The following is an 18,136-nucleotide window of genomic DNA, read 5'->3' on the forward strand; positions in this document are numbered from 1 at the left end:
AGACCTCCTATGGAAGAAAGAAGATCAGGGCGTGGCGGATGAAGATAAGAAGGCACAAAAGAAGACAGAAGAAGACCCCCACTATGGATTACAAATAGAAGAAAGAAGATAGACACTTGTGGATTGTAAGGGTTTATTTATTTATGGTTACCTGGTTCCTGTTGTTGGATTACTTGTTCGAGTGCTTCCGGTTCCCCTTGATTTCGTTCAGTGGTTCATCTAATGGTAAGTAAACAAAATAAATGTATTTTATTTTACAGTTTTTTTTTTAAAAATTTCATGACGTCCATTTTTTTTTAATGTACATTTATTTGCCCTGAATTTATGTATGTCACATTGGGTATACATATGTACAGGACAAGTCAGTGGTTGTATTGTATGTTGATTTTTAATGTTATTCAATTGTTTTTGATGCTCTTTTATTGCACCTGTATTTATGTCTGTAAACTATAGATGGACATACATACAGGTATAATAAAAACTTGTTAGCTTGCCTTGTTTGGATGTTTTTTGGAATTGCAATTTGCTGCTTTGTGTAAAAATGTGTTTCTAATGTACATTTCATTTTTTCAAATGTTTATTTAAAGGCTGTTTGCTATAGATTATTTCATTGGCTTATTTTTGGAAGATAGACTTAGTATGATGGTTACTTTGACAGATTATTTTTCACAATGGTTTGTTTTTAGGATTTGAAGTGTGTAATTGATTTGGATTGTAATTGATTGGAGATTGGATTAATTGATGGTAATTTAATTGTGTTGAGATGCTTTGTTTTTCTTTAATGATTGTATTTGTATCTTGTTTGGAATAGTGTATTCAATTTGGAGCATTGGTTGGCATAGTATACATGATGCACAGATTAATTGTATCATGTACACATTGTCAAATTGAGTGTTTTTATTTGGATTTCTTAGATATTGATTTTGCTTGGTGCTGTGATATTGGGAGAGATTTGTATTTCGGCATGTACAGTATATCCTTAACCATTTATTTGTATATTGGTTAATCATGCATATACAGAGTATATATATATATATATATATCTACAGTATATATATATATATATATATATATATATATATATATATATATATATACACATACACAGTGTATATATATATATATATATATATATATATATATATATATATATATATATATATATATATATATACATAATGAAGCCACTGTACAAATAAATGGGTGAAGGGTGGGTATCGGGTCAGGGTGGCTTAACCCCTTAATGACTAGCGGTTAATAACCACTAAGGTCATTAAGGGGTTTGGGGACATTAGTTTGGCTCTTTTTCTTCTTGTGTATATTTTTCAGCACCCCAGTGTATGGATGGTGAGGAAGATGAGGATGGCCTTCATCGTGGGTGCCGGACAAGGGTGAGTACAAAATGTATTTATTGTGATTAATGTATATTTAATGGGCAAATGCATTATTATCCATATGTGGATAATAGTAATTTTGCCCATTACTGTAGTGTATGTGTTAGGGGCGGGGGTATTTTTTAATTGTATTGTTTATTTTTGGGGGGCACACCATTGGTACCGCAGGCCTGCGGACGGCCGCGGGGACCCCCGGATGCCTGTGGGGACCCCCGGACACCCCCACGGGTAACCCCCGTAGTCCCGCGGGGATCACCCGGGGACCCCGCAGGGTCAGCCAGGGACATCCGCGGGCCTGTTGTATGGATGGTGTGCCTACAAAAAGGTAAACAAAGAAATATTTTCTAAGTCCAGCTCCTCTTGCGCCTGCCTTTAGCTGGCGCGTTTGTTAGGCGCGTTTTTTTAAGGCCGATTCACTTAGCGCTGCTTAGTGAATCTCCTGTACTGGCAAAAAGCAGCGCAATAGCCTGATCGGCGCAAAATGCGCACGAGGGTTGAAAAAAGCCCTTTTAAGAGCGATAACGCGCAGTTATCACTGCATAGTGAATCTTACTGCAGCCTTTATCGGTCTTAAAGGGTACTTTGTGCTCTTAAACCCACTTAACGGAGCTTAGTGAATCGGCCCCACAGTGTTTAGTCTAGTGGCCACTGGTCCAGCTTCACACCTGCTGCTACTTGTTAGATATCTGACAGCAAAGGCACAGTGTGTGTGTGTGTTTGTGTGTGTTTGTGTAGTTTGCATGTGTGTTTCAGGAGTGGCGTAGAAAAGCTGTGTAAACAATTACTATTCTCACTCTCCGTTTAGCATTTGTTAAACAGATGCCAAAATATAGCAGTCAGTGATGCGATTTTGTGCTTTGTCTTGTGGGGAAAATATTGTAAACATTTGCCAAACAAAATGTCAGACAAGATGTTACATGTTTGAATTCTTTCACACTTTATTGTAACTCCAACATAAGTTGCAAAGTTCAATTTAAGTTGCTAAAAGAAATGAATCCAGTCTAGTGGTGTTTAACATATTTTGATAAAGGAGATTACATTCATTCACAGAATAAATCTTCTTCACTTTAAGAGCTCTCTGAAGTCACCCATGACTTGCGATGCCTGCCAGAGAGAGGCCTATGCTTGCGTGTTGCAAGATGTCCCAATCTAAGCATGGTTCAGACCGTGTATCTTTATTTATTTTTTCCAGCGATTATTCAAAACAAAATATATTTTAAAGAAAGGTGCTCCTTTTGTATAAAGAGGATAGTATTCAAACGTTTTATATGCAAAGTGTGTGTGTGTATATATATATATATATATATATATATAAAATAATTCCCAGTAAATACGGCACCTTTAAAGCAACATTGCAAGCTTACTCCATCAAATGATAACTAGTCTTATGATTATAGTATAATGAAATTATAATAAAAATCAGAAAATGTAAAAGGTGTGCATCTTTAACATCAGCATCGTCTTTTAAATAACAAGCACTAGACACAAATGCCCCCTTTCTGGTCCCAGGCTAATGCTATTTCTCTATAACCCCTCCCTTCATAAAAACCACAGCATATATTATTATATTACTACTAGTAATCCTACTTCCATTTTTAATCGGGTAATCACTACATAATCATGTCATCATCATGTCATCATCATCAGTTCGGATTCTGCTAAAATACTATATTGTAATGTTGGCTTGTACCATGTAAAAATACTAGTGGACAGGAAATGTGGTAGGGAAATATGATGCCTCTAGCATTCATAAGAAAGAAACATGTATTTATTGAATGATTGTGGATAAAAAGGGGAGAGGGGGGGGGGGGAAGGGGGAGACATTTTCTTTTCAGCAGTAAGAAAGTAATTTCCAGATGAGACAGTTAGCAAATAATGTTTTACTGGGGTTTATTTTGGTGCATTTATTCATGATCAATATAAGTGCATAACAAAGGTTGAAGATGGACAAATATATATATATTTATTTTTTTAAAGCTAGTTTACTATGGCACTTGTTGTTATAAAGCCACATATAGAGTAAATACATTTTCCAGAAATTTACAGTACACCCAAAGTTATCCAACATGTCAAACAATGACAAAATGATATCTAAGCATCATCAGTAAGAATGCTTTGTAGTAGTATGATGCGGAGTATGCTAGCTATGCAACTGTATATATAAACTTTCATCCAGATCCCTGCACGATAATTAGATTGTAATTTGCTGTAGATATCAGCAGCCCTATAATTCTTGACTTATCAATGTTTCGCAGAATCTCGGGGAAACATTATTTTGTGGGATGAATAAAAAAAACTGCATAATGAAAGTTTATTGTGAAAATATGACAAGCGTCTAAGGCACTTCAAACACGTAAAAACATACAACTCTAAAATAAACGAGACAAAGTTATTATTCCATAAATATGCATAGACACCAACATCTTGTTACGTTTGCTAGTAAAGAACATATCTATTGTAACTGGTGGCCCTAGCAATCGGATTCATATAAACATTATACAGATATTAATACATAATACTACACATTTAAAAAATATATAGGTTCAGTACACGTACTTGTTTAATGTACCTTTTCTCCTCAAGGGTTACAAAAACACGCGGACAATACTGAGTGACAACTTTATATATACCATTTTCTTTAATATAAAAGTTATACAACACATCCAATCTGAAACGCTTTTACTTAGTCAATTCAGATCCACTGAGACTCTTAAAACTTTACATCTAGAATATCTGCGGCCAGCTCATGTGCCGGAAGCCGACGTACGATTCTTTAGCATAATACATCAACACCAGTTTGGAATGGAATTAAGGGGAGGAGGCAATTTATTTAATACATATAAATATTAGGAGGCTTAGAACAATGCAACAGACACTATGGCACTTATCCAAGGTTGCAAACAAAATATACAATTTTAAACAGCTCAAGCCTTGTCATTTTCAACATTTGGAGTCCTGGGACTATTTACCGAGTCCTGTTTCCAAAAAGCACGCTGGATAAGGTGTCCAAGATGAGTGTCTAATTGCAGAAGCATGGCCATGACATATATTATGCTTAGATCCAGTTCTAATATCTGTGTGGTTTTATATATATACATATATTGCTTCAGTCTGCTGGTGAATTCAGGCAAAAGACAAGTACATTCAGTGTCTGTCGCTATGAACAGTAACAGTTAGCAGCAGCTCAGAGATGGCAAAACGTTTTTTGTTGATCTCTCTCCCCCCCAGCGTTAATTGTCGAATGGGCCTCTCTGTGTTGGACTGGTAGGAAGCTTCCTACCCAGCCTTGGTGTGCCCTGGGGAAAGGATAAACAGAAAAGAACAGTTATTGAAATATAAAACAGAATTACAATATTATTGACCTAACGCCTTTTGTATTGCAGTGAAGAAGTTAAGCCAGTGGCATCGAATGAGTGAGATAGTAAGACTCCCGATACTTTGTTTATGAGTATACAGAAAGAAAGCCTACAATAATGTTCCAACAACCACTACTAAAACGTGCTCCGGCAGCCTGCTAATGTAGGTTGACTCAAGGGAGGAGGGAACCCCACTTGGCCATTGACCTATGATTTTCAGTAGGTAGGACACCTGATTTATAGAACCATTCCATGGTTCTCCCGGAGCCGAATCGTGGCACTATAAGCTCTGGGACCGTCAGCCAATGGAAAGCCATTACATCACTAGGTTGCAACTTCTTTTTTGGTGATGTGGTGGCCACATTAAAACAAGATATATTGATACACATACAGGTAGACATATTAAAATATATATATCTGCATCTGAGATAACCATTAATTTCCTGACACTATGTTATCTCCTCTTTCAGAGGAGGGGGAGTTGCTGGAATTAACTCTAGAGAATATGGGTACCCTCTGAGGCCCAGATCCACAGAAGTCTGTTATTGACTTGACTTAAGGCGCTAACCTAAGTTAAGTGTTGAGCTTTAAAGATGCACGTTAACACTTAATAATGCGGTGCTGTTTTTCATGCCTGAAAGGGCAGTGCATTAACTAATAACGGTCATTAGGGCTGATATGTAAAATAGGCATTCCCCCAACCAAAGGTCCATTAAACTGAACGCAGGAACGAGGCGTTAGTTGCCATACCTAAAGGTGGTGGTACTTCCATCAAAACCCTGAAATATAGGTTTTGGAGGAGACCTATTTTACTAGCGTCCGGAGTGACTTCTGTAGCTCCCCAAACACACTTTTATACAACACGTGGCGAGACACTTGTGCTCAAAAAGCAACACACCCGAGATACATGGGAAATATGCTAATTAGGATATGCAAAGTATAAAGTAAAACATAATGACTCCTGTCTCTCCCCCTTAGATTCTACGGTCTGGATGGGAGAAATGCCACCTTCAGGTAAGACGGCCTTAACTCCATGTTATTTGAAGTTAATGCACGGAAGTGCTGACTTAACATGGTGTTAGGCCTGTGCTGAGATCTACTGTACTGAGGAAAAAAGGGGATCCAACGCTCTACGGTTTTGATTATAATGCTAATTTATTGTGCCACACAACGTTTCGACCTAAATAGGTCTTTCTCAAGTGCCTAGTCACTATTGCCCTGGAATTACTCTGACAGGTACTCCTTGAACCAGCAGCACCGGTAAATTGTATGTATTTATTTTTTCATTGTGGTGTGCAGCATACTCCTTTATTTACATTGAGATCTACTGCACAACAGCTGCTGTTTTTGCAAGTATTTAGCTTTGTGGATCTGCTAAAACCTCGGGGTGAAGAACAGATTTTATTGGATTTGATAATGATTTTGACATTTACATGACATTCTTTGGTCTATTAATATTTTAACCTTCTTACAGTGTACTTACCGGAGACTGGGTTTTAGAAAAATTGACATGAGCGTACAGGAGAACGGCGATATCTTTATGACCAGCATCCAAGGAAATAGACAATGCTGAACTGCCATCCTACAAAAAGAGAGTAGAACATTGAACATTGCATGTAATTGCACAACAATACTGCACAATGGGGTTAAATACACACATTATTTTATCCTTTAGCTTACTGACAGACTGCTGTAATGAAAACCAGGTCACTTTATAGAGAGCTTACCTGCTACACTCCTGAGCGGGGGTCAAAAAGCATTGATTACTTGTTTGTTTAAGAAGACGCCATTGATATATTGTTATTATATGGAGTTACAAAATAGCCCCAATTGTTACATATTATGACACAGCATTGCATCCTTATGGAGGATATATTCCGCTGCCATTTTCCTTTTCAACAAGTTACATTGCATAGCGACATTAGGAATTTGTATGCACTTTCAGTCCTACCAAGTTCCTTCTGCTTAGAGAATAAAGGAGAATGTAACACCCAAACACACATTCCATGGTGGATCTGCCATGTGAACCTAATATGGTATCTATGCTTTGAACACAGAATCACTTGGGGAACTCATTTCTCTACTCAGAATTGACCCGTGATATAAGGCAGCGAGGGAAGGCAGTGGATGTCAGCGGCTTTATTGATTGCGTCTCCAATCCATTTTGGTTTCCCAAGTAGATGACGCTTTAAGCGCTCTGACATTTTATAGTTCTACTCGGGACTGCTTTATTTGATGGGTGGGATGTCCTGACAGGAAATGCCGATTCCAGAGGCATCAACGACCTCGTTTTAACCTACTGAACATATCACTGCTGTGTGTTCAATGCGACCCTACACCAGGCAGCACCTTCAAACTGTTCTAAGCAGATTTTTTTTCCACCTAGCAGTTAACTTCAGAAAGGGAAGGCGACATAAAGCGAGTACAAATGCAGCTGCAGGTTTGGGTGACGCGTGGCAGGGAAGCCTAAAGCTGCAGAGATTAGTCATTGGTTGATGATTTGTGTCTCGCAGTATTAACATATTTATTTTTAACTTTGCAGGCAGCGCAAAATTTGACTGAGAAAGCAGGTGTCTGCAGTGTTTGTGCACATGTGCTTCAGCAGCAATCCAAGTGGCGTTTTTACATAGCATTGAAGCAGAGGGTCTCCAGCGCTGAACCCCATTCATTTCTCCTCTGGGGACCCCTTTGCTTCCCAAGATATTTGCCCCGGTCCTGGTCACACGGGCCAATAGGAAGCTGCACCGGATGATGTCACGGCTTCCTATTGGCCCGCAGGATGCTGGAGGTTTGAAAATCCGCCATTATGGAGGCAAGTATCCTGGAAGCATGGGGTTCCAGAGCTGAAATGAATGGGGTTCCAGAGCTGAAATGAATGGGGTTCCAGAGCTGAAATTAATGGGGTTCCACAGCTGAAATTAATGGGGTTCCACAGCTGAAATTAATGGGGTTCCACAGCTGAAATTAATGGGGTTCCAGAGCTGAAATGAATGGGGTTCAGCTCCAGAGGGCCCCTGCTTCAATGCTACTTAATTTTTTTTTTAAACCACAGTCTGCTTGGATTGCTGCTTTAACGATGAGACATTATCTCAAGAGGACAGAGAACCGGATGTATTCAGGAAGGTGCACTTTCTCTTAGGATCAATATGAACTATTAGGGTTAAACGTAAGTGACTGGAGCCTTTAAAAAATAACGCGGGTAATGAAATGCTTTGAGGCGTTTTTTTGATCATTACTTAATCTCAAAAAGGGGAAAATATTGATCCTCGTTCTTTTCTATCTTATGAAAAATGTGATGCCCTCACTTGCCAAAAAGAGCTAAAATCAGAACAACATTGATCTGCCGTTTATGCAGAGGGTTGGTTTGGTTTACAAAAAAAATCTCACCAGGTAAGAATTGGGTTCTATGAAAAATGCAGAAGCAACATTTTCACTTGAATGTAAATGAATTTTCTAAAGAAGTTAATTACATTGGAAAGATGTAGAATTATTATTTGTTTGTCTGCTGGGATTGGCCATTTGAAAGGTCATTGCAGCCTAGTGTGTCATAAAAATATACACCATTTACCAATAGAATTGATTTTTTAAAATTATATATATATATAAGAAAGGACTCAGTGGCCTCTAAAGTAACTATTTGACTTATTTGTAGCTTGTGAAAAATGAATGTTTGGCTGAGGAACGCATTGCTGGTCCCTCTTGCAGCACAAGGGTTCATGTTATGTTTTGATCCCACAAAACTCACATTGTCTTCCAAAGCAGCATTGCACCCGAGCTGGCCCAGCAGCAGCTTGACTATCTCTACGTGTCCGTGCTCACTTGCACACATTAACGCTGTGGAGCCTTCATCGTCCTGGATATTAACATCTGCGCCACACACCAGGAGGGCTCTGACCATGTCTATCCGCCCGTGGCTTACTGCGAGCATCAGAGCCGTCTGACCAGCCTGGAAACAGAACGCAAGTTTACATGAATGGTTTGTGACATCACACAGTGGAACAGGTGAGGGGGACAGAGCGGCATAATTAGCACATCACTACACTGAACCTGGCAGGCATCCTGTTCTTGTCACCTTGGGCCAGTTTAATCCCCTGTGCATGTGATATCAAGATTGTAAGCTCTATGGGGAGAATTGGGCCTAAAAATATTTGCATGTCAAAGCACTACACACAACATATTGTTAAATGTATTAGGCTGACCTGACTAGTCACAGTCTTTGAGGAACATGTAAATTGAGAATCTCTTCGGTTCGTGCCCACGGGTTCTTTTGAAGCCGAGGAACCCGGTATGAAACCCACCGTCAGCTCTCCTCGTGACCATGGGGAAATACCCACCTCATTGGGCCTCGAGCATCAGAATTAGATTATTATAAGCTCTTTGGGGAAGGGAGTGACTGACTGCTAAATTCTCTGTGCAACGCTGTATACAGGTTATAAGGCATTCAAGTCACATTTCAAACGGAGCCATATGACATGTACCAGAGAGGATTCAGTAGCTACATGTATCCGAGGGACAGCACTGCTGTCATTGCTAGAGTGTCATGCAAAGGACACTATGATAAAGCAGCTTTGAGAGTATTTACAACATTGGTCATTTTTATTGAGCAATTCTGCAATGAGTAAACTGTTTAATAATTCCACAAGTATATAAACAGAGAAATAAAGAGAATTGGTTATAAAAAAAACAAAAAATAAAGTGCATATACGTCAAACAGGAAAGATAAGCAGTGCTTTATAAAATACAGGTTCACGTTCCCTAATGAAGGCAGTAAAATGATGTCATTTTACCGATGGCAAAGAAAAACCTCATGCTGTGTGATCTGTAATGAATAGACTACATAGGTACAAATATAGTGAAGATGGCAACTATTAAAGTGTAACCATCTATAAAACAAGGATTCAGATCCAATGTGGAAGTTTAAATGGAGTCGGGAAGTTGTGGTACTGACCTGACTGGCTTTTGCATTCACGTCCCCAGAGCTGAAGAGTTCCTCCACCACTCTCATGTCCTTCTCTGCTTCCACAGCTGCGAGAGCAGCGAGCATGATGGGCGTATAGCCAGCCTTGTTCTGGTGATTTACATTGCACACGTCTGCAAAGAAATAAACCATTTCAGTGCGAAATGAAGTAATTAGAAAAAGGATAATCATAAAAGCAACGAATTGTTCAAATAAACTATAGCGTGCTTGTCAGGACAGTTCTTCTAACACATATGATCTCATAACCCATTCGCTGTTGAGTGTGTGCAATTATTACACTAGTTACTATATTTGACTATTATTTCAGAGATTACAAACAGTGAATATAATAGACACTTTTAACATAAAAAAAAAAAAAGAGAGAACATTACACCCACTGTTTCAAAACGAGACTCCTATTACATTTGGTACTCTGAGCAACTGCACCATTGTTATCTGTACAGCAACAAGTGAACACAAAGCCAAAGTGTGCCTCCTGACGGCTACCAATAAATACCATGCTGAAGCTCAACCAAACAGAAACCAGGTAACAGAGTACTAGCACTGTGGTTTTTTTATTGTGAGGTTACACAGTTGTTAGGTTAAATAGTACAGTATGCTTTGTGCAGGTGCAATGAGATGTCTGTACAGGACTACATTCTGTCACATACAGCTATAGCAGATGTTAATGCACACAATAACGCACTAACATCTGTGTTGTCTCCTTAACCATGGGTTTCAATAGTGCTGTGGTTGTATAATGTATAATGTGCAGCATTAACGGGTGCAATAACATCTGTACATTCATTCTCTCCGCAGTGGTCAAAGGGTAATGGTACTAGGGGCTAAAGATCACCACTACTTTTTATTTTTTAATCCACAGGGCCACAACTTATTATTATTATTTTTTTTAAAGAACTTACAATTTTACTTTCTTGGTTTTTTTTTTTGTATTTAAAAAAAAATGTAAAAGATTTATTTTTCCAGCATAAGAAAAGCCTAAGTGTTGCTAAAATGCATTTTATATCGTTTTGTCCCAAGGTTTACTAAATGTAGCTTTTTTTCATTTACATTTTTTAGAAAGTGGGCACAGTGCCACTTCTTTTTTTGAGCCACGTTGACCACCGTCTCTGTGTGGTTGTGGTGAGTACACACAGCAAAGAGCTTAGTAATGCATAAAATGTGCAGAACGGGCCTTGTAATCATGCATATTTAGATACCATACAATTGGTTAACCCTTTAACTGCTTAAGATGCACACAGGCTCCTCTGGCAGTCAACTGGTTAATTTGTGAATTATTTCCAGTTCTATTTTATACATATATACATATACACATATACACACACATACATATATAGACACACATATATATAGAGAGAGATATAGATCTAATAGATCTATCTATATATATATATACATATATATATAACTTATATATAAATATATATATATATATATATATATATATATATATATATATATATATATATATATATATATATATAACTATATATATAACTATAACTATATATATATATAACTATATATAAATATATAAAACGATATATATATAAAACGATATATATATAAAACTATATATATGTAAAACTATATATATATATATAAATAAAATGTGTGTAGAGGTATCGGTACCATGTTAGCCGAGCTTTAATAATTAAAAATTAATAAACGATACCATTCTGTGGCTATTCTGAGTTGCTGGTGCACAGCTGTTGGGAGAATTTTGTGTTGTATGTGTTCGCAGGCGGGTTTTTGAGGACGAGTCCTTTTGGGATCAGATGCTCCTTTTTGCATTTGCTGAAGAAGATGATATCGCTAAACCGTTAAAAACTGAACAAGATCGGTTCTGATCTTTGGAAATAACTTTTTGCACAGTCGTCTAGGCCTTGATAAACTAACACTAGTATTATATATAGCATGCTTTTTATTTATCATCCTCTAAATAGGTTATTTACCAACTGTCCTGTGTTGGTAAGGGATGTAGTGTCTCCAACCAGGACCAGCAGGTGAAACATGATATCAACTGGTAATAAAAGCTTTTTTGGTCGACAAGCGCCTTAAAATCACCAGGATTCCTGAGAAGACACGTGACCATGTCCAGCTATTACAGGCGACCCGAGAAAACACCTACCTGCATTCAACAGCAGCTTCACGATTTCAAAGTTGGAATGGGACACACTGTAGTGAAGAGCGGTGTTCCCATTGCCATCTGCCATGTTGATGATGTGGCCCAGGGCGGCAGAGGAAATCTCTGTGAACGCAGTTATGTAATCCCCAACCATCGCCGGGATAGCAGACTTCTGACTCGACACCCGGAACCACTCGTTTTGTATGGTGTTTAAACACAGCCGCTGCCAACAAAACACAATTCAGAGTCTCTCCTTTGCATCACTTTTTTTTTACATGATACAGCTCAACCCCCTTATAACTCTGTGCTTGGGGTCCAAAGAATCACATCGCGTTCTAAGCGGATCGCGTTAGAAATAATGTACAATTGTATGCACTGTACGATAAAGCATTTAAGATACCAATAATCGTGTTGTAAAGTATTCATAAATACAAAAATTGAGAGCCACGCTTACATCGTGTTATAAGCGGATTCGCGTTGTAACGGATCGCACTATAACGGGGTTGAGCTGTACTTGTGAATGGAGAACTGCTTAATGACAATAATACTTCTGTATGGCTAGTAATCATATTATAATACTGTTCATAGTAGAACTATACGGAATTGATGATGTCCGTTTTGGTACAGTAATGAGTAAATGACAAACCCTGGGAAGGAAAAGCACCATGCGCAGAGTAAATTATTATAATGGAGAAACAGTTATGCAATAGGGAGTCATTTTGATATAGTGCAAAGACACAACTTTGTCCTGTATACAAGTGGAAATGTGGCCCTGATGAAAGTACCATTATACTTGTGTATACACACAATTGTTCTGAAGGAATTCATAAGCCGAAGAGTGAAGGAGGGATACAGTATATAAAACCACGGATGATCCTGCAGTGAAAGAATGCGCACACGCAGCCACTGCCAGTAACAACATGCCACATGATAACATTTTCATAGCATCCTGGCTGATAACAGCTATAGAAGGTCTCTGTGTTGTTGGTGTGATAATCATTCTTATGAGACATCGTGGCTGCACAGAGGTGACAGAAAACCCAGTTATATTGCACATAGCAGAGTCCGGGTACAAAGTGGTTTCCGGAAAATGATATTAAGGCTGCAGTCCTCTGTGGCCGATGCAATTCCCCTCCCCCCCCCACTTACATAATCATGAAGAAAAAGCACCCGTGCTATATTATCTGATGGCAAGCTGCTAATAAAAGTCGACAACATTGGAATACCCCCATTGTTAGGATCGTGTGCATTGTACAGACATGGCTATTTCTGATTGGCTCGCCAGAAAGACCGTTTTGACCGACTATTGTTTTCTCTAAAACCATAGATTAAAAATGTAACATGTACGTATAGAAATCAGACAGGGCTCCAGGATTTATGAAGAGAAGAGGTAATAAAAACGTCAGACACGCATTAGTCTTATTTTTATAGAAAAGACCCCCAGGGAATGACAAAAAGGAAAACGGATTGCACTTTTTAGAGTGTCCTTGACATATCCAAAAAATCAACTGTGGTAATTATAAATTGAAATATTATATATAGTGCATCGAGCATGGAGGGGAACTTACCACATCTTTAGTGGCCAACGCCCTTGGGTCATCCACAGCATCTTTTAATATATTGCATGCCGACAACATCTTTTCACTTAACTCGTATCTGTATAGGAGGCAAAGCAGAGCTTTAGGGGATCACTTCCCAGTATTTGCATGGATAGACAAAATTATTGTATCGAAGTGGTTATTATGGACCTTTTACGGATTATTGAATGGATTTATATTGTTATAAAGCAGGGGAGCGCAAACTTTTGAAGTTGCGCCCCCGTCTTCCCTTCCCCCGGCTCTCGCGCCCCCCCCCCCACCTTGTATTCGCGTCAAATGACGCTGCGGGGTCATGTGACGTCACGTCACATGGGCCAGCCGGCTGAATCCCGGTAAGTGGAGTGTTGCAGAGGCCTCACGCGATCCCCCGGGATTTAATTAAATGCCTGCGGGAAGAGTGCGGGGCCTCTGCAACCGCCCGCGCCCCCCCAGAAAAATCTCCTGCCCCCCAGTTTTCACACCCCTGTTATAAGGTCAATCATCTACTATGCTCAAAGACGATCAATTACAAGATTTAATTTTTTTTTTTTTAAACTATGCATGCATTGATCATTCGCAGAATAACCCAAATATGCCTTCTATTGAATATTTGAATGAATGCACAAACTAAACATTTTGGTCCAACAATCACAAAACTGGATAATGATACTGATAATGTACAAAAAAGTACCGTTCTTTTACTTTTATGATGTTGCCATAGCAACAAATATTTGTCAGCTCTAGAAAACCTTGAAATAATAAATCGGTCAGAGAAATCTGACCAATCTGTATTACTATGTTAACATTGTGATGCCGCCAGTGTACCTTGAAGACCTTGCAAACACCGCTGATTTCAAATAAAAGTAAAAGCCCAAATAACATGATGATCCTTACATCTCAGCCCTAATTTCTCACTATGCACCATCCCGACTCTTGCGTTCTGCCCAAGGATGTCTTCTCTCTACCTCTTTTGTGCCTATAGCCCTCTCCCGCTGTAAACCTTTCTCACCGACTGCCCCACACCTCTGGAATGCCCTTCCCCTCAATATCCGACAGGCACCCTCTCTCAAGACCCACCTTAAAACATACCTGCTTAACGAAGCATATGAGTATCTCTGTGGATGATACTATACACCTCCTACATAAACCTTGGCCCCTTGAAGACGCACTTACCAGAACACCTTCCTACTATCTCTGTATGTTCTTCCTACTTAATAAGATTGTAAGCTCTTCGGGACAGGGACTTCTTATCCTAAATGTCACTTATGTCTGAAGCACTTCTTCCCATTATGTGTTATTTGTATTATTTGTTATTTATATGATTGCCACGTGTGTATTACTGCTGTGAAGCACTATGTACATTAATGGCGCTATGTAAATAAAGACATACATACATACATACATACATACATGATAATGGCTATTGAGTCCTCACAGTGACAGCTCTAAATGTTTTTCAGTTGGGGAAAAGAAGAAACCCAATCTGATGTACAGTAACAAAAGAAACATTGAAAGGGATGGCAAGGTTTATCCGTGTTCTCTATTAACTCCACCTGACCGTAGACGGTTATTTCACCCTAACCATGCTTGCGCCCGTTATATTATTTAATAAATGATTGTTCTGTAACACAGCAAAAAACTGACTGAATCAAATATTCATAGTCTGTAACTCAGGAACAATCGCAGCTTTAAAGATGAATGAGATGTGATACTTTCGGTTTTACATGTTGTTAATCACATACATAAAAACAAATAGGACATTTGAGGAATACAAACACAAAACTTAAATGTGCACGTGATGCTCACACTGCCACCCCTCCTGAGATGCAAACACCATTAGTAAACGCTCCAGCAAAACACTAATGAAGGAAGAAAACCTACTTCTCTCTAATTTCCACTTTCTCTGGCTCCACCTCCTCTTTCTCTCCATCTCTCTGCGATTCTCCAACTCCTTCAGGTCCACTTGCCACACCATGATATATCTCCTCTGACTCATTAAAACTTCCGTCCTCATCACATTCATCATCTGACTCGGTTGAGGAGCTTTCGTCAGAACTCGATTCGTCACTCGATGTAGTTTCATACCTGAAAGAGCCGAGGAAAGAGCAATTCGGATCACGCAGGAATGTGCATCATTTCACTCCCATAGCTTTAGTCTCTGTTAGTACAGGCAGTCCTCGGTTATCCGACGCAATGCGTTACTCAAAATGGCGTTGGATAGCGAAACATGGTAAAGCGAAACACGTTTTCCCATAGGAACACTGTTTAAATGAAAGGTTCCGTTCCTGAAGGCATTTTTAATGCTATCATCCACCAAATATTTTATGCAGGCAATAAGATATGCAGCACACACATAAATTATATAGTGTATATACTGTATTATATATATAATATAACATAATAAATAATATATTATATAGTATAATATTATATAGTATAATATTATATATATACGCTCTTACGATGCTTTGCAACGTTGTTTATGTGAATGTGTATATATATATACACACATACACAACGTTGCATTTTGGCGTTGTAAAAATGAATATAGGTATGCATTGCATAGCGTTGGATAAGCCATTCGTTGTAAAGCGAAGCGTTGTAAAACGAGGACTGACTGTACAGGGAAACTAAATCAAGGAGGAGCGAAGAGACTGGCAAGTATAAAAATCATTTATACAGAGAAATAGCAAAATATTCCAAACTCGCGTCGAGTAACAAATATATCAGCACGCCCGCTGGAAACATCACAACATGACGCAGTGCCTGGCTCGTAATCTTCCGACCTAACAAGGAATGTCCCGCAAATTAGCACAGCAGCCATGGGCGTCCGCAGAAAATTTTTCAGGGGGGGACATAATTTTAACGGCCAGTGCCCGGCGTAAAAGTGGTGGTGAGTGCACCGTGGCGAGCGAGCCCGACCAGCATAAGGGGGGTTTTCCCCCCCCATCTCCCATCTCTCCCCCCCCTCTGCATCTCCCATCTCTCCCCCCCCCTCTGCATCTCCCATCCCTCCCCCCCTGCATCTCCCATCTCTCCCATCTATCTCCCCCCCTCTGCATCTCCCATCTCTCCCCCCTCTGCATCTCCCATCTCTCCCCCCCCTCCCTCTGCATCTCCCATCTCTCCCCCCCTGCATCTCCCATCTGTCTCCCCCCCTCTGCATCTCCCATCTCTCCCCCCTCTGCATCTCCCATCTCCCCCCCCCCTGCATCTCCCATCTCTCCCCCCCTCCTGCATCTCCCATCTCTCCTCCCCCTGCATCTCCCATCTCTCTCCCCCCCTCTGCATCTCCCATCTCTCCCCCCTCTGCATCTCCCATCTCTCCCCCCTCTGCATCTCCCATCTCTCCCCCCTCTGCATCTCCCATCTCTCTCCCCCCCCCCTCTGCATCTCCCATCTCTTCCCCCCCCCTGCATCTCCCATCTCACGGTGAGAGTGATTAGGGGTGCCGGGGTGCAGGAGGGAGGGCCAGAGGGAGAGTCTGGGTGCCGGATGGGGAGTTAAAGCGCGGGAGAGCGGGAGGGCACGTGGCGGCCCCCACCCCTGCCCCCCCAATCTCCCCCCCCCAATCTCCCTCGCCCCCCCCCCAATCTCCTTTACCCCTCCAATCTCCCTCTCTCCCCCCGCATCTCCATCTCTCCCTGGTCCCACGGGTCCCTCCCGTATGCAGCTGCCTACCTCAGGCCGGCAGGCGGCGGCCACGGGTTCAGCAGACGGACGGTGAGGGACGGTGAGGCTGGAACTGCAGATGGTTCGAGGTGCCGTGGTGCAGGATGGGGAGTTAAAGCGTGGGAGAGCGTGGCGGCCCCCACTCCTGCGTGACTGCTGCAGTCCCCGCCCCCGGCCTCCCATCCAATCCCGGGCCGCGGCCCAGCATATTTTATTACGTTAATGCGAGGATCCATTACGCCCTGCGGGCGCCCATGACAGCAGCCGAGTGAGACGCCGGCTCCTAGCAGGGCAGCTGATCGGCAGCCGAATGAAGGCACCAGTGGTGACGTGGCAGAGGAAGGGTTCCAGTGGGTGTGCCGATGCATTGGTTACTTGACGTGAGTTTTTTTAAAATATTTTGCTATCTCTCTATATAAATGACTTTTATACTTACCAGTCTCTTCGTTGCGCTCCTTCTTGTTTTCGTTTTCCAAGTATTGCCCCGTTGATCGCGGGAGGATTTGGAGCAGCAGGAGGTGCCCTCACTAAAGTTACCCACCGTACGCCTGGACTCAGGGCATGTGATACTCTGTTAGTACTGGGCAGAAATATTGCCCACCACAATATCCACTCAAAAAAACAAGAACCAGTTTCAAGAGCAGTTAAACATTGTGATGCTGTCGGATTGATAAACATAAGCCAGCATCTCACTGCTTAGAGAATTGTACAAATTGTTGTTATTTTCCTTCAGCTATTGAGAATATTGCATGTGTATTGACACTGATGGGCCTTCATTCACTAGATCTACAAGACACCACATAAAGTATATTGTATTGTATTATATTCAAGATGTTTAAAAGATGAAGTAAAAAGAAACAAAAGCTTCTTACCCTCCATTTATGCCAACAAACTGAAGATTTTTCTTGGTATGTGAAGACACTTTTTTCTCATCTTTTCTTTTCATGATGGACTTCAGCGTACTCTGACTACTTGTACTTACTGGGGAAAAACAAAGGAAATCATGTAAACAACTACGCCTTTCCAAATTA

The 18,136-nt window shown here is 40.5% G+C and overlaps 1 protein-coding gene across 6 annotated transcripts in view; it reads right to left on the reverse strand.

Annotated features, from left to right (window-relative positions):
• Window positions 1–4,002: 4,002 nt before the first annotated feature.
• Window positions 4,003–18,136, reverse strand: part of KANK1 (KN motif and ankyrin repeat domains 1) — a 209,803-nt gene continuing 195,669 nt past the window's right edge. For all 6 annotated transcript variants that reach the window (XM_075597386.1, XM_075597358.1, XM_075597406.1 and 3 more), the window contains 8 exons: window positions 17,978–18,086; window positions 15,315–15,518; window positions 13,425–13,512; window positions 11,860–12,079; window positions 9,699–9,841; window positions 8,496–8,696; window positions 6,234–6,332; window positions 4,003–4,690 (listed from right to left, as the gene is read on the reverse strand). In XM_075597386.1, the coding sequence (XP_075453501.1) occupies window positions 4,625–4,690; window positions 6,234–6,332; window positions 8,496–8,696; window positions 9,699–9,841; window positions 11,860–12,079; window positions 13,425–13,512; window positions 15,315–15,518; window positions 17,978–18,086 (1,130 nt within the window). In that variant the 3' untranslated portion in view covers window positions 4,003–4,624. The remainder of the gene's footprint in view (window positions 4,691–6,233; window positions 6,333–8,495; window positions 8,697–9,698; window positions 9,842–11,859; window positions 12,080–13,424; window positions 13,513–15,314; window positions 15,519–17,977; window positions 18,087–18,136) is intronic.

This window comes from Ascaphus truei, chromosome 1 (genome assembly GCF_040206685.1).
Source record: "Ascaphus truei isolate aAscTru1 chromosome 1, aAscTru1.hap1, whole genome shotgun sequence".
Lineage (NCBI taxonomy): Eukaryota > Metazoa > Chordata > Amphibia > Anura > Ascaphidae > Ascaphus > Ascaphus truei.